The 21,461-nt window shown below is 37.2% G+C and overlaps 2 protein-coding genes across 7 annotated transcripts in view; one reads left to right on the top strand and one right to left on the bottom strand.

Moving 5' to 3' along the window:
* Window positions 1-3,951: 3,951 nt before the first annotated feature.
* Window positions 3,952-5,658, top strand: LOC129777035 (tRNA (adenine(58)-N(1))-methyltransferase catalytic subunit TRMT61A). Its single transcript, XM_055783083.1, has 6 exons — window positions 3,952-4,237; window positions 4,300-4,599; window positions 4,667-4,796; window positions 4,861-5,030; window positions 5,097-5,462; window positions 5,523-5,658. Exons 1-5 carry the CDS (start codon window positions 4,040-4,042, stop codon window positions 5,229-5,231), a joined length of 933 nt encoding a protein of 310 aa, XP_055639058.1. The 5' UTR covers window positions 3,952-4,039; the 3' UTR covers window positions 5,232-5,462; window positions 5,523-5,658.
* Window positions 5,659-16,337: 10,679 nt separating this feature from the next.
* LOC129775477 (DNA-dependent protein kinase catalytic subunit-like) overlaps window positions 16,338-21,461 on the bottom strand; it is a 46,101-nt gene continuing 40,977 nt past the window's right edge. For 2 of the 6 annotated variants that reach the window (XR_008742965.1, XR_008742966.1), the window contains 2 exons: window positions 21,242-21,461; window positions 19,613-20,313 (listed from right to left, as the gene is read on the bottom strand). Coding sequence is in view for 2 of the 6 variants with exons in the window: in XM_055780265.1 (XP_055636240.1) it covers window positions 16,395-17,156; window positions 17,214-18,488 (2,037 nt within the window). In the remaining 4 variants the exon portion in view is untranslated. Of the gene's footprint in view, window positions 17,157-17,213; window positions 18,489-18,797; window positions 19,576-19,612; window positions 20,314-21,241 lie in introns of those variants that run through there. The other 4 variants (XM_055780265.1, XR_008742968.1, XR_008742967.1 and 1 more) reach the window with 4 other exon arrangements.

Genomic DNA, 21,461 nt, shown 5'->3' with positions numbered 1-21,461 from the left:
TTTAATGTTTTCGGTCAAATTGTGTAGATCTCATAAATTGTAGCGTTTTACGTAATCAAGCTTCACCAGGTGATCATGAACATAGGGCCTTATCACGAACATCACTGCCACATACGCTTTCGCGTCACTTACACTTTACTTAATATTTTTGTGTCTATCGTCATTGTCATTGTCATTGTCATTGTTGCGTGTAAAAATAAACACCGTGAAGTGAAAGAGTTCATTCCCGTTTAAAAGAGACATGTAAGTTGCATAATTTCGGGCGTTTGAACGTTATGCCGGTTGCATAATTTCGAACGTTTGAACGTTATGTAGGTTAAATTAATACAGTGTATGAGATAATATTCCATTTAATTAATTTTAGAATGACAAGTTTGCGATCATACCACGATGATTCGGTATTTCAATGCCAACTATCCGGGCTCATCCCATGATTCATTTGTTTGGTGCGTTAGTTTGCTGAATCAAATGCTGGTTCAAAGATGAGGAAGAATAACAGAGTGCGAAGTCGGAAATTTTAAGTGATTTTCGACATGCTGTAACTTCGTGAAAAATCAGCGCATATCGATTAGAATAAATTAAAGAAGCATTTAATCGCAAATCGTATCAGAAGTACAAAATCCTACGCAACTCTCAGAATGAACGATTCGTAACTTTCGGTTTTTAATTTTCAATTTAAAATTACTTTCGGTTCTGATAATCTGATAGACATTATTTTTCACCAACGAGCCATCAGTTGAAAGACATCAATATTGATATTCTTTATTTATTTCTTTATTTCACGATAAAAACTTATTATTTTTCCACTTTACATTTAACTTTTAAGAGATCAAACATGTCAGTTACGTTAAAGAAATACATTGAATTAAGCAAATATATGTTTTTTTTATAAATTCCTCGGCGATCATCTTCTTGGTGCTCCATTTACGTAATCAAGCTTCACCAGGTGCTCATTAACAGATACTTGTAAGGAACCTGGTAATTCATTTGTCGTATGCCGAGAATTATTCTTGATCAGCGGCTCGATTCAATTACCATCAGTTGCGCACACAAACTTGCCGGGCAACTCAATGAGCGTATGAGCGTATTCCAGAAAACATTACAACTCAACGAAAAAGAGCATCGTTGCTAGGGAGACATCTCCAAAGATATGGTCCCCGTGAAATATTTTGTTGTTCATAACGTATAAACGTAGCAATGTTTACATTGAGAGCGAAAGCTGAGCCTAAACATCGGAAACAATGTCATGTATGTTTAATATTACAACATTCCAACATGCTTTGGTGGCGTCTGAATCCTGCCGAATATGGCTTCTCAATTCTGATCGATAACGATAATGCATCATTCTTCAAAATCAATCAAAATAAATCGATCGCTCTCAGCCCATGTGCAATACTCTCAGAATACAAATTTTAGCAGAGAATTTGAACGATACGAAAAAATAGAGAGTTTCCACCGCGTAGTACTATCAGACAGCTTTGACTCATAAATAAGGATCATTTTTTTCGAAATGCAGAATAGTTTCAATAGATAATACACTGAGAGAAATAATTAGTAAATATAACGAATTTTTTGGTAAATACTACCAATCTATAGTCATTTTCGACCGTACTAATAAACACATATGTCAAGAAGAACCATGATTCGGAAGCCCAATATCGGCTACATTTTCTCGCCGAAAATGCACGTATCAGAATTATATCCTTATTATACCTCCGTATTGCCTTATGGGAACAATGAAAATGGTTAATACGCGCTTTTCTCACCAGTTTTCAGATATGACAATATCCAAGCTTACTAATGTTATCGAGTAAAATATACTAATCTCTGGTAGGGATGCGGGTTTGTTGACAATATGTACAAAAAATTTGTACATTCTACTAATTTTGCATTACCAAATGTATTTAGTAGTTTTCGACCGAGGATTTTTCTAAGGGTAGTATAGAATAGATATACAGTGACTCAAATCCGTAATCGTACTCCACCATCCCTTCTTTTTAAAGTCGAAAACAAGCTTTCGGAACATTCTATTTAGATGAAATTATAGTGTCATATGAGAGTTAAAAGGTTTGGTATCTGTTTTCAGAATAATGGTTTTTATTTCATCAAAAATGGCGAATGTATGTTGTAACGCTGGTTGAAATCTCTACTCAAATTCGAAGGCGTTGGCCAATTTCCTAATTCCATCGTTCTTATGGTATCCCTTGTTCATTGCAACTATCTTTAGCAGTCCTTAGCCTTATCTACGAGTTTTTTGGTGTATCCAGAAGGTATATTAATCATTTTTTTATAAAGGGGTTTTTAAAATCGTTGTTTTTAGAAATTGAATGGTTTCTAAATTTCCTACACAGATAACTTCCTTAGTTTTTTACTGGGATTCATATCGGAAGATTGTGGAGGAATATCAATAACTTTTGAGTAATTGTAATGTAACCATGTGCGAACTTCATATGTCTTGAGCTATGGGCCATTGTCTTGGCAAAACTTGAATCCTCGATTCCATCTCATTTTGTTCACACTTTGCTACATACTACACCTTTAGGATGTTCAAGTAAACATTCTAATACATTACATTATCGATAAAAACCAAATTGAGCAAACCAAAAGTTTGTAATGTGCCTAGGAAGGGCAGCTTGAATGCCCATAGGGACAAACCGTTTCTCAGCAAAAAAAAGACAGTAACTTCAAATGGATTATTCCAAACAGCATGAAACACATCAATGTCTTACTGGTAAGATGTTATTTCCATAGATGGGTCATAATTTGAAATTTTTTGACTTCGATGGTTATCGTTTCGTATGGACGAAGCTAACGATGAATTAAACGTAAAGAAAATCTAAAAGCAATGTTTAAACATGGTGGTGGTGGAAGAATGATATGGTCGGTGTTAAGTCAGACCGGACCATGTGACATTTTAATGAAATTTTCAATTTTGCGACTTGGTCCCCTCTGACTTAACACCGACCATATGAGGGTGCATGTATGAGGAATTTGGTTTTCATCGATGGTGTATTGGATCAGAATGTTTACTCGATCATCCTGAAGAAAAACATGAAGCAAAGTGTCAAAAAAATGGGATAGAATTGAGGATTCAAGTTTTGCCAAGACAATGACCCAGAGCTCATATAAAGTTCGCACATGGTTACATTACAATTACTCAAAAGTTATTGATATTCATCCACAATCTTCCGATATCAATCCCAGTAAAAAACTAAGGAATTTCTCTGTGTAGAAAATTTAGAAACCATTCAATTTCTAAAAATAACGATTTTAAAAACCACTTAATGAAAAAATGATAAATATACCTTCCGAATACACAAAAAAACTTGTAGATAAGGATAAAGACAGCTAGAGATAATTGCAATGAACAAGGGATACCGTAATAAGGATGGAATTAGGAAACTGGCCAACGCCTTCGAAATTGAGTAGAGATTTCAACCAGCGTACGATTATGAGTTTGAGTTAATTTTCATACATTAGCACATACATTCGCCATTTTTGATGAAATAAAAACCATTATTCTGAAAACAGATACCAAACCGTGTGACTCTCATACAACACTATAATTTTATCTAAATAGAATGTTCCGAAAGCTTTTTTTCGACTTTCAAGATGGGAAAGGAGACCTGCATGGTGTGGTACGATTACGGATTTGAGTCACTGTATATATTTTTTCAAAATATTTATTAGTGTCCACGTGGATGTAATTCATACCCCCTCCCCCTCACTATAGACAAACGTAGACCTTTTCGTAATCCCTACCTCCCCTAAAAAACATTCCGAACATGAACCGCATGCTCAACCCCATTGCTCGCGTGAAACGTTGAACGCATACGCGAGCGTAGTGTGATGGTGCCTTAACTTCTCTTCCGTGTGCAGTCCCTCGTAGCACTGTTTTTGTTTTCGGTTCGACTTGAGGTTATGTGAACTCAGTTGTCATTCCGGTATGTGTTTATAAACACATTCTGGTTTTACGTGCGGCAAATGCAACAGGCTCAAAAACCTACCTACATAAACGCGCATTCTGCTGGTCAATAAAATGAGTTTTGCTCATCCAAAAACGATAATTGAGGAGGGAGACACCGTAATCTTGTATCTGACCATAACAAACGTGTACGCAATAGAGGCGGTACCTCAGCTGAAGAACAAAAAAGATGAGTTAGTGGACAATGTGTTTCAGACTAATTTTGGTGCGTTAAAAGTGAAAGACATTATCGGTATCCAATATGGTTCGAAGGTAAATTAATCAAACAACTGAGCAAATATATTCACGCTGAACCTGCAATTCCTTTTTTTCAGGTTGAACTTTCGAAAGGCTGGGCGCACGTTCTGCAGCCTAACCCTGAACTGTGGACACAAACGTTGCCCCACCGCACACAGATTCTATACACACCGGACATAAGTATGATACTCTATCAGCTAGAAATAAAACCGGGCAGTGTTGTGATCGAGTCGGGCACCGGTTCGGGGTCGCTCTCTCATTACTTTCTACGGGCCATCCGACCACATGGATATCTGCATACATTTGATTTCCACGAGGAGCGTGTTCAAAAAGCTCAGGAGGAGTTCAATGCCCACGGATTGGGTGATTTTGTGAAGGTAATATTCATCGTTGGTTACTTCTGTATGAACACGTTAAAAAAATACTCAAATATCACTACGGCAGGTTACTCAGCGGGATGTTTGCGAGAATGGATTTGGGGAAGAATTGAATGGGAAGGCCGATGCAGTATTTCTAGACCTACCGGCTCCACAACTAGCAATACCGCATGCTGTCAAAGCATTGAAAGATGAAGGTTGGTTTTGGTACTTGAATTAAGGACATACATTTTTCAAAACTCATGGGATCTTTTATTACAGGTGGCCGTATTTGTTCGTTCTCACCGTGCATCGAACAGTCGGGTCGCGTCTGCGAAGCCCTGGAAAGATACGGATTTGTGGATATTCTAAATCTGGAAGTTTTACAAGTAGAGGATGTAGTTAAAACTAAAAACGTTCCCGTAATTGATCTGGAATTTGTGAAGCATAAGGTAAGCATGAATGTCCGTTAAAGCTCGTAATTTATCTGTTTTCTCATTCGCATTCTCATTTATCAGAAATCTGAGTCCGATAAGGACGCGAAAACGCCGAGAGAGACCAAGAAGTACATAACATCTAATGCCCCCAATACAATGGCCGGCCATACAGGATATCTGACCGTAGCCGAATTACCACCGCTATTCGCGCGATAACACTAAATTGAATTGACCAAAATTGTTGACCATAATCCAAAAATGACAACATTGTTCATAGGGAACAAAATATAGTTTTTATAACAGAAATTTGCCTATGTTTTAAAACAATTTTTAATCCGTATCCGTCTAGCATCATTGTCACGGACAGTTGCGTGTAAAAATGAACTCCGTGAAGTGAAAGTGTTCATTCCCATGTTGGTTGCATAATTTCGGACGTTTGAACGTTATGTAGGTAAAATTAATACAGCGTATGAGATAATATTCCATTTTATTAATCGTATATTTTAGAATGACAAGTTTGCGATTATACCTCGATGATTAACTTGCTAAATCAAATGCTGGCTCAAAGATGAGGATGAATACTTGGTTGCTCGGGAATAATGTAGTTGTTAAACATATGGGAATGTAATTTTACGCTAGAGAGAAAACATGACTATTATGTTTAATAATCGAAATCTCGCATACTCTTGTACTTAGCTCTGTCTTACTCGTATGAATAGTGAGAAATATTGAGAATCATTTTTTATGAACCGTTTTTACAATTTTGATGAATAATAATATCTTCTACCCGAGTTTATCAACTTCACGATCAGTATAGTCTAAACTACTCCCACATGAGATTCTGAAGTTTAATCCTCTTATCCTTCCCATTATCGTGTAATTTGATATACGGGACATGAGGTTTGATTTAATTAAACTGGCCAGAAGCATAATCCTCATAGAAAACATCTGATGGGTTTCAAGGAATTTGACAAAAGCGGAAATTGATTCAGATTTTCTTTAGACGGATATCAAAATTATGTAAAAAGAACTAGAGAAGAATTTAAAAACAGTACCTTGTGAATGCTTTGCAATGATAGACTCATTTTCTCCTTGGTTGAAACTTGTTATCACTTTTTTAATAATATTTCATTCAAAGTATGTCTTCAAGCAATACCGTTGAAAATATCTATAACATAAAGAGTTATAACTATCGCCCTGATTCTGGCCTGGTCCGCCAATTGTGAATGTTTAAATTGCAAAAACTAGCTCTGCAATGCTGGAAAAACTTTACAGTTATCATTTTATATCCAAAATATCAACAAATTAATATTATACATAATCAATCATAATGATCGTATTTGGGCCAATGGCCTCCATTGCCATTTTATGGTGTTGCAACTCTCTCTTAGTCTAATCCTAAAAACAGAAACAAAAAAATTCTGTTCATTCAGGACAATCGGAAGTAGACCTTCGCCATGTTTCAATGGGCCTACGAGAACTACATTTTTAATCCTTAATTACATCCCATAGTGCATTTACCGAATCCAAATAAACAAATTTACGTCCTCTAGATACGTCAGAATTTTGTTCTAAAAATTCCACCAGGCGGGTAAATTGCTGTTTGTTTATCTTTTGTTTCTTAAACAAGACAAGACAAGATTCAAAATGTTAGCAAAAAAGCTAAATAAATACGGAATTAAACTTACTCCATTCCGCGTTACTAGCTTTCACCATCTAAAACACAAATGACAAATATACCTGTTTTTTTCGGTGACATGACAGTATCGTGGTATTCATAATAACACCGAGTTCATCAAAGTTGTCACGACGGATGAACTCTTCTGGATTCTACACACACGGTGACAGCCGTAATAAGATTGTATACAATTCACTTCGTTTTCACCGCGAAGTGACGTTCGTGATCAGGCCCAATGTTATATAGTCATCTTCAGTGCCACAAATTGTCAAATTTCTTTCACAAATGAAGAAATTAGCTTATTCCCAGTGTAGGATGAATTCTCTTCTGTTGAAACTCAACACCATATCTGTCATAATGCGCATAACACAAGAGTCGAGAGGCGTAAACTTCGTCTGGTATATTAAACGCAAACAGTATGAACGAATTTCGAAAAGCCTGCATTCATGCTCTTTCATCACTGTCGATAATTTCAGGTGATTATCACGAACGTTAAGTTGATCTTCATCGCTTGTAGCGAATTTTTATTGAAAACGTGTTTGAATTCTATATTTAGGAAAAAGAAAGGACCAGGAATTCGGAAAAGGCAACATTAGTTTTCGTTGAGCATTGATCGTTGTGCGGTGTTGAGCGGTTGAGCAACACTTAGCGTTAATCGGCGTTGAGCGTTCGATTCCGTTTCCGTTTCTGTTTTTTTTTACACTATAATGACTTTCAACACTTTTTGGCTGGTTCGTCAGTCCCACTTTTGGAAGAATGTTGGGAGTGAAAATTGAACTCGTGACCTCGTTAGCGTGAGAAGTTCGGTCTGATCCCGTTTCCGCTTTCTATGCTCTTTTACTACCGTCATTTCGCTCTAACACGATCTTAGTTTCTAACAATTTCTTTGTTTAACTCCACTTCACTAACTCCATTTTCGGCCTTCCAGGGCCGTTTTCAATGAACCGGAAGCCGCCATTCTCTTTTTCAAAATGGCATCGAAATATGATATTCAACTTCTGCCGTTGAAGCCCTTTCATCCAATACCCATATCGTATGGGTTTTATATCATTGTCATTTAGAGCCAGTATCATTAAACCGGAAATAAAAATCGATGGATTGTATCCGAGACATGACCGCTTAGGATGTAGGACTACGCAATCTTTTTTTTTTTTAATTTGTTGGTTTATCATTTCGGATATTATTTGCGAATACGCCGACATTTCATAAATAACCGTATTATAAAAACCAGGAAGTGGGTTATATCTATGGTATAACCGCAAGGGTGACGTAGGACTATCGTTGATTTAGAGATCATTTGTTTGAAGTTGAATCTAAATCCATTCTGAATGAATGAATAAATGAATATTTGGGAGACTTCGAAAACGAGAGCGTTACGTTGGAGGCACAAGGTTTTATGCATCCAATATAGGATACGAAAAACCTTGTTCTGAAGAATAATCTTCAGAAGCTAACCTGCTAACTGTACTTGATTGACAAATCACAAACCCAAATGTATTATATGGATATTTTATGGATAGAAAACATTCAATTAAACTCTTTCACATGAATATATTTTGAAAATTCCCAGAGGAACTGGCAGATTATTTTCAGTAACGATTAGTTATTTCCACATTTTCCTCGATACTGGAAGCCCACCAGTGGTTAATACCAACTCGATAACCACCTGTTAATAGCACTTGATTGAAACATATTTGGTCACAGTGTTACATGGATAGAAAACATTCAATTAAACTCGTTCACATGAATATATTTTGAAAATTCCCAAAGGAACTGGCAGATTATTTTCCAGCAATGATTAGATCTTTCCGGAACTTTCTCGATGCTGAATGGCATCCTAACGGAAAGAGTTCTGCGCGTGTATGTGTCGATCCTTCACCGTCCACCTCCTCCAGCACGTTAGGCAACGATGTTGTCTTGTCGATGTCCTCACGAAAAATGAATGTGTCTCACCACCAGAATATCGCTTAAGTATGCTTTTTGTGTGTGATTGAATCGAGAGAAGGTGTGGTTTACGATGGCAATTTGGAAGGCAAACTAGAGGGGAATGAACTCTCTGAGCTCGGAACTTTCGGCGAATGAGCAATAATCGATTGCGGGCGCATACAATATTGGATACGGAAATATCCTACTGATGGGGAAGAATAATCTTCTGAAGCTATCCTGTTAATTGCGATTGATTGAAAAACCACAAAACCAAATGTATTTGGTCACAGTGTTACATGGATAGAAAACATTCAATTAAACTCTTTCACATGAATATATTTTGAAAATTCCCAAAGGAACTGGCAGATTATTTTCAGTAACGATTAGATATTTCCACATTTTCCTCGATGCTGGAAGCCCACCAGTGGTTAATGCCAACTCGACAACCACCTGTTAATAGCACTTGATTGAAACATATTTGGTCACAGTGTAACATGGATAGAAAACATTCAATTAAACTCTTCTTACTATAAATAAAATCGCTAAAAAATAAAGCGCGGTCGTCGTGAACAGTCGTAAACGGTCGTAAATGGTCGTATTCTTGACGTAAACACAAACAGAGTGAGAGAGTGAGCAGCTGCGATGTGTTTTTTGTGTGAGAACGAGCCAGCACCCGCAGAAAGAGAATTAGCAGTGAACAGCTTGCTTTGTTGCATGTCAATGAAATGTTGAAGAAAATCAGCTGAAAATCTGCAAATGCATGAGTAGCCAACACGTAAATCGATTAAAGTGAACAGTGACAAAATTCAACTTATGTCACAAATCTAATCGACAAAAATTTTCTCCTCGGAGGTACACACAAGAGTAAATATGTGAACTTGCGGTTTGTGAGTTCCTCGAGGCGGTCATATTCCGCCCATTAGGTATGTACCAGGAAGATCGCTCCGCGACATGCCATTGTGGTCCAAGCGCACCGACAAACAGCAATACTGTTCGAATGTTGCCCGGACAGCCAGACCAAATCTATCAGACTGTTGGTCTACGCCGGTACAAGTTGTCGGAAATGATCGATTGGTTCCACCAGGTGATGTGCAAGAATGAAAGCTGGTAGAGCTATTGGCGTTTACGGGACGATCCTACTTTCATGATGAAGGTGAGATTTACAAAATTCGTTTGCATCTCGTTCCCGTTGGGAGACTTACACACCAAACCCGTCGAGCGCGATTATGTGACCGATGATGTCAAAAATGGTGTCCCAACGTTGAAGGATTTGGGCGTGAATTTGACACTGATCAGTATACAATAATTAAGTTTTATTTGGTGACTTATCGTGTCTTCTATCACATTGGTTCCACTATAGTATGTGAAACTTTAATTCATTAACTAGGGCTCGCATAGAAGTATACAAATAACACCTGGTACATTTTTTTGCTCTTTATTATAGAGACTTCAAGCCGTAGGTTGGTTCGTCTCTCACCTGGTATATGTGTGCTCCCTTCTGGTACGAAAAAGACATAAAATTATCACGGTGAAACCTTCGTCACTTTACAAAATTAGAAAGTTCTGACGATAGGTCACATGGGTTCTGAATATTTGTTGCAGGTATTATAAAACGTTAAATCAATGAAACAAAAGTTGAAAATCGAAGTTACTAATTTTCTACTGTTTTGTTCGCCGGATTAGATTAATTCGCTAAAGTACCGTCGATGGGGATGAGAATGGGTCAAAGCTTGATGTGTAAATACATCAAATTTTGATAAATTACTAAACAATAACTTTTTGTATTACAGTAAAGTATTATGCACTGGAAAATATATCTCCTCCTAAACGGTTCACAGCTTTCAAAAATATTTGCAATACTTGTCTATATATCACTAACTGCAATTTCTTTCGATTTGATCCAATCTCACCCCGGTGCTATAAAGAACACGGTACCGTCATCCGGGGGCAAATTGATGAAAACAAACATAAATTTTCAGAGCAATTTAGTTTAATTTAATTTTAAAATTTTTTGATCTGACATGTTCAAGCATCATCTGAAGGTTCTTTTTGCCAATGGCTCTCAACGAATCCCTTATTAAATTTCATAAAAACAATATTTTTCTAAATAGCATTTTCGTTTTCATTTTCAACTATGGTAAAGAAACATATTTTCAACAAATCAAAACCAATATTTATAGACGCTAAACATATTAATCCACTTCTAGCCGATACTTGATGAGTTGAATAAGCATTCAAATACTTGTAATTACTATTCAAACAAGTAAAAAACATACTATTTTACAAAAACAGCACGACGCATGACCAGAACCGAATCCCATCATGCGACATATCGAACGTCTTGGTTTGGAAAAACTAGCTTATTGGTGACAATTTCAAGGATTTCACATTAGGATAACCGGAATGGTCTCCAGATGACCTACAGATCAGTGTTCAAATCTCATTCAAATTACCGTAGGTGAAGAAATAATAGATTTTGTATACATTTTTGTGCGTTTGACACTAGAAAATCCTGAAAAACATAGATTTATCAATTTCACCCCGAAGCAAAATTTTGAAATTTTCTGCTAAAAAATTTCCAAATTAACGCTCAAGGATTTTTTTCAACAAATTCCATAACGTTTTGTGGCCTTAGCACCAGTACTGATTTCAAAAATAATTAGGTTTAAATCTAACAAAAAATTTCGGAAATATTTACATTTTTCTGAAAATCGTGATCAATTTGCCCCCGGTTTATGGTACTACAAATAACACAACACAAATTAACAAATAATTAGATTATTTCCAGGCATGGCAATATTATATACACTTCTGTGTTCGGGTATTTTGGTTATTGTTTAAGGTTTATATGAAGTTGTATTTTCCATTTTTTTAATGCACGAATAATAATTATAACAATGTTGACAGCTGGATCCGTAGTACAGAAGCAACGGGGTGTCGTAGAACAAATTCCAATGAATATTTTGAAGCTTTAAGGCAGTACCTGAGGCGTTGCATAGTTTTTGAAAATTCGAAAAAAATTCCAAAATGGCGGTCTTTTTTAAAAATAAGTTATTTTACATGAAAAATCGTTGTTTAGAAGCTCAAAAAAATGGAATAAAGGAATATGAAAAACGGTTATGTAACGCTTCAGATAATCCATTTTTACGAAAAATACTTTTGGGATAACATTTCCTAGGGCATAAGTACTCAAAAATGCAAAAAACAAAAATTCGATTTTTTCGATTTTGATGGAGAAATGGCTGATATGTTTCTCACAATGCTACTTAAATAGGTTGTCCTACAAATAATTATAAAAATGCAAAACTGTAGAATGAATATGCCATTAAATAACTTTAAAAATCGTTCTTTCAAAGGTTACGAGAGAGTTAGTTTTGCTATCCTCATTGGACTTTTTAAGGTAAGAGGAAAATGAACTTTGGTGTTTCAAACCTCTATAAGAGTAAGAAGAAAATTTAAATTCTATTCTCGCTCTAGCCAGTCAGTCAACTGGCTTCCTCGAGGCTAAAAGGTAATTTTAAAATTTTCTGAGAGAGAAAAGAGAGACAGAGAGATAGAAGACATGCATACACACTACATACATACAACTCCCTTTTCCAGCGCGTTTAAGTGGAAAGATTGAATAATCAATTTGAACAAACCAAACAACACCAGGGCTCATTTGTTTCAGTGAGTATGCGGGAAACTTGGGAAAACATGGGACGGGCCGCTAGTTCACATGAATATATTTTGAAAATTCCCAGAGGAACTGGCAGATTATTTTCAGTAACGATTAGATATTTCCACATTTTCCTCGATACTGGAAGCCCACCAGTGGTTAATGCCAACTCGATAACCACCTGTTAATAGCCGCGCGTGTATGTGTGTGTAGCGATGTCTTCCCAGGGAACCGTTTGTGGCATCACTCTCCTCCTGATAGATTCCCTTCTGGCCTAGGGTGCACAAACAGGCTCTTGGTGACACCGTTCATCCGCGCTTTCATGATAAATAAAGAACTTCACCGCAACAGCGACAACATGCTCCAATCGCTGTTCAATTAGAACTGAGTGGATTTCCGAGCGCCTGTTTTGAAAGCAATTTTAAGACTATTGAAACAAGTTTTTGGATCAAAAAGTAACAAGTATATAACGCGTAGACATTTTATCTTTCGAATGAAGTGTTTATCATACCATTTCGTTCAGTTGTTTAGGAGCTATTAACGCTCAAAATCTCGGTCTCCGGCGTAACGCTTTCGTTTTCGAAACTTTGATTTTACACTCCGGTATAGAAATGAAAGACGTAGTTCTACGTCAAATAATTCCAGAGATCCTGAAAAGGTTTTATGGCTTGCGTGGTTTTGCGAGGCATTACGAGCAGCAACGATTCTTTCTTGCCTTCGCGAGAACAATACACTAATTGATCATATGTAGCAATTTGTTTCTTTATATCAATGCACGCATTGCACTGAGTATTAAACGAGAGGCATCTTCCGTGCATCGCCATTCAACAAGATTCAAACGCGCGTCGAATACACACAGTTGCAGCGATAAAAATGAAACATCGCGAGAATGAACATTTATGAAAAATCGTCAAAAAAGCTAGGAGCTTGTTGCATCAGAACAGAGCCGATGCGCACAAGAGCAAAGACGAATGGCAACTATTAGAGGCGAATGAACTGCAAAGTTTAAAGCCTCTTAACAACAAAGAAAGAAGAAGAAGAATGGCAACTAAAAGTATCGAAGATGTACATTAGGGTGCCAATGAAAATGGTCATCTCGAGTTTTAAAAAGTTACCCCATAAAAAATGTTCACCACCTATGTTCAACACCCTATGCAAAATATCAGCTCAATCGGACTTAAAGAAGAGTGGCACAAAGCGGTCAAAGTTTGAGTTTTTTGAAAATCGAAAAATCACCCAAGGGGGGAGTAATGGAAATCGGGGTTTTCGAAAAAAAATTGTGATGCCAAATGCCTTAAAATGGCATGGAACGTCACTCTTAAGTCCGATTGAGCTGGAATTTGGCATAGGGTGTTTTTTCGAGGTGGTGAACATTTTGTATAGGGTAACTTTTTGAAATTTTAGGGTCGATTTTTTCCCATACATTCATTGGCACCCTAATGTACATGTACAAGAAATGAACAATTTCTAAGTTTTGCGCAACGAAAACAAGTAACGCACACAAAGCCATGCTGCGCCATGGCTCGGATGGTTGTGTTAATTGCAATGCCAGATGCAATTCAAATGAAATATTCGCTAGCGTTCACAGCTCGAGGGGAAACATAAAACACAAAACGAGCAGAATAAGCGAAACGAGTAACTCGTTTCGAGAAAATTCGAACTCAAATCGAAATGGTTTTAGTATTATGTATATTTTACAAGTTCATTTTGTCAAAATTGTCGATGAAATAAAAAATATAACTTTCTTATCTCTATAGATAGAAGTAAACATAATTCAACAATGTTGTAGTCCCAGTTATTTGAGATATCTTTGTAGGACAAAGTTCTTTTCTATCTCTTGAAATAACAGATATAGCGCCTGTTTTCTAAGTTGCGTTAGGGTCACCATGAAAAAAACGGTTTTTATACTCTAACTTTTATATTTCAAATTCTACATACAAACCGTCTTCGAAAGGTTTTTAGAACATACTAATACAAACATTTTGCGGCACAGAACATGTCTATATCTCAAATCTGAAATGTGACTCAAATTCTATGAAATAAATATCTTTGGGAGCTGAAACCTACATTGATATTGTACAAGTGCTTCCCGTGCGCTTTCGCTCTCTTGTTGCGGGATCAATGGAATGCGCAGCAATGACGGTACGGGGCTCAACGTATTCAACATGTCTGACTCATCGTTGACCGAAAATTTTAAAGGAATTTCAACTCTGAAAAGCTGTAAGTTTCAGTTCACTGTAAGGTGTGTCGCAGTCATAACATGTGTCGAGCTTGAATTGCTTTAAAATTTTCGGCTTCTTCTTTAGACGATTTTGACCAATCTTGTAATTCCCGATGGAAATGGCCAATATACTTCAACATTCCCTTTTCCATCGTTGGGCCGGATCCGGAAGGTCTTTCGCCTGGTTCGCTCTGCTTATGAGGAATTCCCATTTTAGTAGCAAATTTGTAATCGTAATCGTTTTAATCTTATTCTGCGCTAGATCTACTTCATGTAGTTTATCGCAACAGTCCTCATAAGCGCAAAAAGTTGTCTACAAACCCTATGGATACGGAGATTTTGTTTTGCTTTCACAATAAAACTTGAACTCCTTCATTTGTTGGAGCGGTCGATAGCCTGCGAATGGGACTTCATAAAAACTAAACCCTGACCTTCCAGTTGTTGACAGATGTCGTTATTCAAATCTGCGGATTTTTCCACCCAAAACGAAATGCTAGTAGTGGATTACATCTGTAATATAACCGCAAAGTCAACGTAGGGCTACCGTTGGCTTAGTAATCATTTGTCTGAATGTTCATTTAAATCAATTCTCAATAGATGGATAAATGGATATTTTGTTTTCCCTTGGAATTGTCTTGCGATCTGTTCAAATATATATATGAAACAATATTCTTTCGCTTGTGATCTCTTTTTGACGTTCGACACTCAAATCATCAAGACTACCTTATTCAATCCTCGTATATCCGAAATATCTTTTCCGTGATATCAAAAATCATCACAGGAACACCTAGATAACTACCCAAATGTGTGTGAAATCATATTTCACCCCTTGGGTGCATTCACGAGCAAACGATTTTGCATGTCCGTTCATCAGCAAAAGAGAAACGGGCAAAGGTTGGCCAGTCGACGCATCAACTGCAGACCAATCGAGACTGAAATGAAATTTCAAAAAGCTATCGCTATTTATAAATATTTAAATAATATTCAAATTTAAATGCTTTCGAGGCAGTTTAGAGCTGTTGAAATAAATTTTATATGGCCAATACAATACATCAAACATCTCTCATAGATCTTTTATCTTTCGAATAATGTTATTTTCATAAAACTTCGTTCATCCGGTAGAGAGAGAGCAGACGAGCGCTCGTCTCGTTTGTTTTCATATTCCAGAAGCCGAGCTCGACTAAAAACAGACGAGTAGCTCGTCTGGCTCGACGACCGTTTGGCCGCGCTCGTCGATGAATCAGTCGAATCGTCTAGTTTATTTGATGTGTTTGTTCACCTTGTTGATTCAAAGCATCGGTATTCTTCTGCTCCGCCTTTATCTTCAAAAATTGTTTTACGGCTAAACTCGTATTGCATAAGCAATGTATGTTTTCAACTTCAACAATCAAATTCAGTTCAGTAATTGCTAGATTTTACAGATTTTCAAATGGGCCTCAAAAACATGTCTTTTCATCTGACATCACTGATCATACCGAGAAAAACTGACTGAAGTCTCTCCAGTCTACCAAATAAAACATTTCAATGAAACTCGTGTACTGGAATTGGATATTTTGCTCGTCTCGACAGTGACTTGCTCGTCTCGTTTTCTGGAATAGGGCCCATAGTTCTTTTTTATTGAACAAATTGCCACGTGATTATTACTTTTTCATGTGTTTTTCAAGATGTGATGATTGTATGTAATTTAATTCATTTTTAGATTTAGATTTAGATTTAGTTTCAGATTTAGAAATATAGAGTTAGAGATTCGGAGATTCGGAGATTTAGAGATTTAGATTTAGATTTATGTTACATCATAGGGATCCTTACAGCCTATTGATGAATTGACGAATAAATAAATAATAAAGCAACAAGTAATTTATTGAAAAAATTTAACAAATTAATGACAAAATACTTCTAAAACCAAGGAAACCAGCCAACCCAAGCGATGCCCAAAATAGATCCGCTCGTAGCAGCTTGCAACAAACATTCTACTTGCTGGGCAGCGGTTAAGTTGCCTTCCGGCAAATCAGGCTTTTGCACCTCCAACAATTTAAAATAACCCTCCAAAAACGCTTGATTTCCCGAAATTTGACTAAGTCGAAGTTCTTCCGCTATCAAAATCTTAGGATTGGCTCCCCTCAATTTCCTCACTGCGATATTGATACGAGTTTGGGGATCCCACCTTAATATCGCCTTGTCTTCATCTGGATTGAATCGATAACGCGCTGCTTCCAGCCAATCAAGCGTTGGCTCTCGCACAAACACTTCAAGACAGGACTTCAACAGTTTGCTTGAATTTCTCAAGCATGCAAGCGTGTAAATTAGACATTTGCGCATCAATCCAGACGTTCGCATTGGCTCCATCACACTGACGAACTGAGGCGTCAGCCGAAACGGAACCATCTCAGGAACAGCTTGATCGCGAGTTCCGGCACCAAACGCGATGCCAAAGTCCACCCCAGCCAGCTTGCCCGTGCTTCGATCTATCAAAACATTCGAGGTATGCCGATCACCGATTCCGAGGATCCAACACGAGATGTTCATAGCCATTAGGCTTCTTGCGAAATTTGCGCGCAAACTGTAGAAAGATTCCGGTGAAACAGTCATTTCAAACAATGCATGCTTCAGAGAATCCTCTTTGATTTTGTAACGCAGTTCGTTAAATTTCAGCATAATCTGCAAAAACATACCATGTTTAAAGAGCAATCAATGAAATGTGAATGTAATACTAACCTTTTCAGGGGAACACACTGCAGCAACTTTTCCGTAAATAAGTCTTTGATTCTCTGCTCCAGCTCCAGCGGTTTGCTGCAAGAATTGTTCAAACTCACGCTTAATCGTGTTCGTTACGTTTCCTTCCGGATTGAAACGTGTCATTGACCGCACAGCGACATTCCTTATCGAAGAAGTATTAGGAATCCATCCAATAATACCGAAATCGAGCTTGATGGGCACAACTTCATATGTTCTCACTGAGAGCTGATGATTTTTACAATGCAAATCCAACGCCAAACGGTTTGAGATTGTTTTTAGCAACTGCTGAATACGCTGATCTTGGCGCAAATCCTCTCCATACTTTACCAGGAAATCGTACACTTTGCCATCGCTTGCAATTACTTGAAGGCGTAAGGGTTTTCTCAGCGATTCGTACATTTCCAAATAACTGGAAATTTTAACAATCTTCACATGGTTTACAACATTTGGCTTTTGGTCCACATTATATTGGCCAGGCAATTCCAGCATCTCCTCTCGTTCATCGAAATGATACCTTGCCAGCCATGGCGAATACTTGCTCAAATTCAAAGTGTTGTGCTTTGGAACCAATTTCATCATGTCATCCCTGATCTGATTCAAACGCTGCCAAATTTCATTCTTCTTATGTTGGAAATCATACTCCAGCAGTTTCAACCACTCCTCCTTGGCGGGCATTACCTTCTGATGTTCTCGACCCAGATCAGATGATGCCTCGGGGAAAACACCCTGCATTGAATCGATTATCAGCTGGCGATATTGCTCCGAGGTTGTGATAAGTGAATTTCCAGATAATTTCACACTAACCGCAGAAACCATCGACGTAACTTTCATGCTGGGAATCACTACCTGACAAAGCTCAGCGACGAAACGATCCAACTTGGGAATATCAAGCATTCCCATCAATTTGACAGCAAGGGCACCTCTGCTCTGGCCGGTGGTTCGTTTCCAGTGGCTTTCGAGGGTTAACTTGGCAGGATAGTATAGGGCCATTGGATAGCTGGCGGCGATACGAAGCAAAAGTTTCTCCAGAAATGATTGCTGCGAAAAGTCAACATACGAAAGTATTTGTGGAATCCATCGTAGAAACATCCACTCCGGAACGGGACTGCTTGCTTCGATAAAACACTCGTGGAGTGAGCCATCCTGAAGGTGAGGCAGCTGGAGCAAACAGGGAAATAACTGCCGCGCTGGTTTGCAGCCGTACTGCATCGATGCTAGAAGCGATGTGATCAGTTGTCGCTCGAAGTTCAGAGTCTGGAAATAGTAATGACGAAGAAATAATCTTAGTTTTATTAAAAACAGAACATTTTTTCCCTATGATCAAACCAATTTGCTTACTTCCAATGGTTAAGTATAGCTTCCCGTATCTAAGATGCAAGTGTATCAAGTTTACTAGCTACACAAATCAATACATAAGAATATTTCCGCATGATTTGAACCAAACATTCTTCATCCAAAAGATTCCTGAGAGAATTCTTACAAACAAAACATAATCGACTTAGTTATTACCCTATGCTCGCAAACCACAAGGAAGAATTGCTTGTCCATAACTCAAATGAAAATCTGAAATTGAATTACCATTGACACTTTAACAAGTGAATCTATACACAACCTAACATTTGATTCAGTTAGAATCCAGAATCACTGTTCATTTTATAGTACCGGCGTATCTGGTATCTTTTGATAGCAAATTGCTGTATCTTTTAGCGGTAAAAAATTCGCGATGCTCCATTTTGTTTAGAAAATGTTGTGCAGGATGGAAGCTGGGAAAAGAAATTTTATTTTGGACACCCACATTAAAAATCCGGCGTGGTCAGATCGCGAAATCACTGAATGTGGGTAAATCGACCATATACAGGGTTTTCCAACTTTAAATTCCGAAAGTAAATTGAAATAAAACACACTTAGAATTCGAATTTCGATGAAACTTTTATTTCAAATTAAAGTTTGGTTTATGCCATTATGTGTGAAATACAACATCATTCAAATGTCCACCTAGGGCTTCCTCGCACACCTTGATCCGGAACAGGTAATTTTCGATGACTTTTCGGCACATATGGGTCGATATCTCGGTCATAACTTCACGTATGTTGTCTTTCAAATGTTCAAGAGTTTGCGGAGAGTTGGCATAGACACGGTCTTTCGCATAACCCCACAAAAAAAAAGTCTAGCGGGTTCAAATCGCATGATCTGGACGGCCAATTGGCATCACCAAAACGCGAAATTATGCGTCCCTCAAATTTCGTTCGCAATATGGCCATGTTCCGAAGAGTTCAATTTCAACCGCCGCTAAGTAAAGAAGCTTATTTTGATCTGCATGAAGTTATTTGGAAGCAAGAAGCTAAAAAGAAATTTTGTGTTTAATATTGTAAAATGTGTAAATACAATGTGTAAAAAGGATTAAGTGTCTTATTTGCTATCAATCGTTTAATCCCTCATTCGGTCCGTGGTGTAGTTTGTGTTTGGAATTTGGACCAAAAGAGGTATAGGGCCCTATTATAGAAATCGAATCGAGGATTCGATACAATCACTATCACTATCACACCGAGTAAAATCTGGAATTATAGAAATCGAGGAAAACTGCTCGATTCGTTAGTAAGCTCGAATGTCAGCGGTTATGATGAAATATTTTGAAACAAGTTTGAAATGTTTCATGAAGCACTATAAAAAGGATGCCAATTTTTTTTTTAGGCATCTGCTATGAAAATGTATTTCCAAAAGTGTTAATATGGTTATGTTTTGGAGTAAATTGATATTCCCTAAAAGAATAAAGCTTAAAAGGCGTAAGGCACGCACGCATTTGTAATAAAAACGACAGCCTGGAACAATTTGCTGTACAAAAAATATAATTATTAGAAAATCCATGGAATTCCGTAAAGAGTCATGCACGAATATCACTTTTTTTGCAAAACAATTTTTGTTATTCATGTAATGCAACATGTAATTCTCGTTTAGCGTCGATTTCTTGTTGTAGCGGCGTCGATAGCTTTATTGTATTGGGGCCACCACCTGTTGCTCTAAATTCTCGCTTGTTGCGTGCTAGTGTTTTCTTCACCTTTCCCCTCATGTCAATCCAAACCTGTAATTTAAATAAAATCATTATTGTTTTGCAGGATAGCTTTAGCATATGGTATTGACGAATTTACGCAAAGCTGAATCAGCTCATGCGACACCTACATTAGAGCTCAGAACTACAAAAGTGAGGGTGTTTGTTTATTTTACGCACTGAAAAGCGCGATTTAGTCGTAATTATTAATTTTATTTTTATTTAGATTCATTTCAGCCACTAAATGTCGTCAGTATATGGTTAGAAAATTATTGTTTTGTATATTGCCGAAGGTTTCAACAAGCAATTTTACCAAAGTCATAGATAATCTTCGGAAATTTTAGGTTTGATGATGCATACCGGTTATTGATACTATGGATAATTGCGATGAAATCGATATCATATCAAATTGGCTGATATCATTGATTACGTAGGGGCCGATACGAGAAGGATTTGCAGTATTTTTAGCGCAAAACACCCTATTCGTCGTTTACTTAGTTGAAAGAAATTAAAGTTACAATACTTATAACAAACCATTCCTCGTAATATACATAGCACATTGTAAAATGATGATTTTCTAACCTTTTCAGCGTGGAAAGTATACATGAAACCGGAAAATTTGAAGATAAATTCTGATTTTTCTAAATAATTTGAATGAAATTCATACCAAAAAAACAAAACATCCTCATTTTACTCGCTGCGCCATCTGGTTGTAAATCCAACGTAAATTCGTCAATAGAGCATTATACCACTCCGACCATTAGTTTGATCTATTGTAGTGAAAGTGGTATAGTTTGGCATAGTATAACAATAAAAAAGAAAATTGCTGCCAAAAATAACGTACTAATGTATGCTAGTAGAAGTAAGCAATTTTTAGGTAGGAAATTCGGTTGAAAGAAATTCAAAGAGTATGATAAAATTTACTTATGAAAGTTATGTGTATCGTAAAAAAAATACTTACTTTCTGCCATTCTGAACCTAGATGCATTGGTGGTCTCAATGCATTAAGCTTCTCTCTGAATTCCTCCAACTTTTCCTACACCGGGATTATATTAGAACTGACTCCAGAAAAACCTCGAGCAATGTCTACATTCGCTTCCATTGTTTCAAGGAGCCGTTCAAACTGGTGGTGATATGGTTTTTTTTCTTCCGCTACTCATTTTCAGCCACTGAAATATGCG

The sequence above is a fragment of the Toxorhynchites rutilus genome, chromosome 3 (assembly GCF_029784135.1).
Source record: "Toxorhynchites rutilus septentrionalis strain SRP chromosome 3, ASM2978413v1, whole genome shotgun sequence".
Lineage (NCBI taxonomy): Eukaryota > Metazoa > Arthropoda > Insecta > Diptera > Culicidae > Toxorhynchites > Toxorhynchites rutilus.
This window is presented reverse-complemented; position numbering and strand designations above follow the sequence as displayed.

What these genes read in the sequence shown, in the direction of transcription:
- LOC129777035 (XM_055783083.1), top strand. Translation starts at nt 4,040, where the DNA reads ATGAGTTTTGCTCATCCAAAAACGATAATTGAGGAGGGAGACACCGTA. An exon ending in CAAAGCATTGAAAGATGAAG is followed by an intron (nt 4,797 to 4,860) that starts GTTGGTTTTGGT and finishes CTTTTATTACAG; the next exon opens with GTGGCCGTATTTGTTCGTTC. An exon ending in TGGAATTTGTGAAGCATAAG is followed by an intron (nt 5,031 to 5,096) that starts GTAAGCATGAAT and finishes CTCATTTATCAG; the next exon opens with AAATCTGAGTCCGATAAGGA.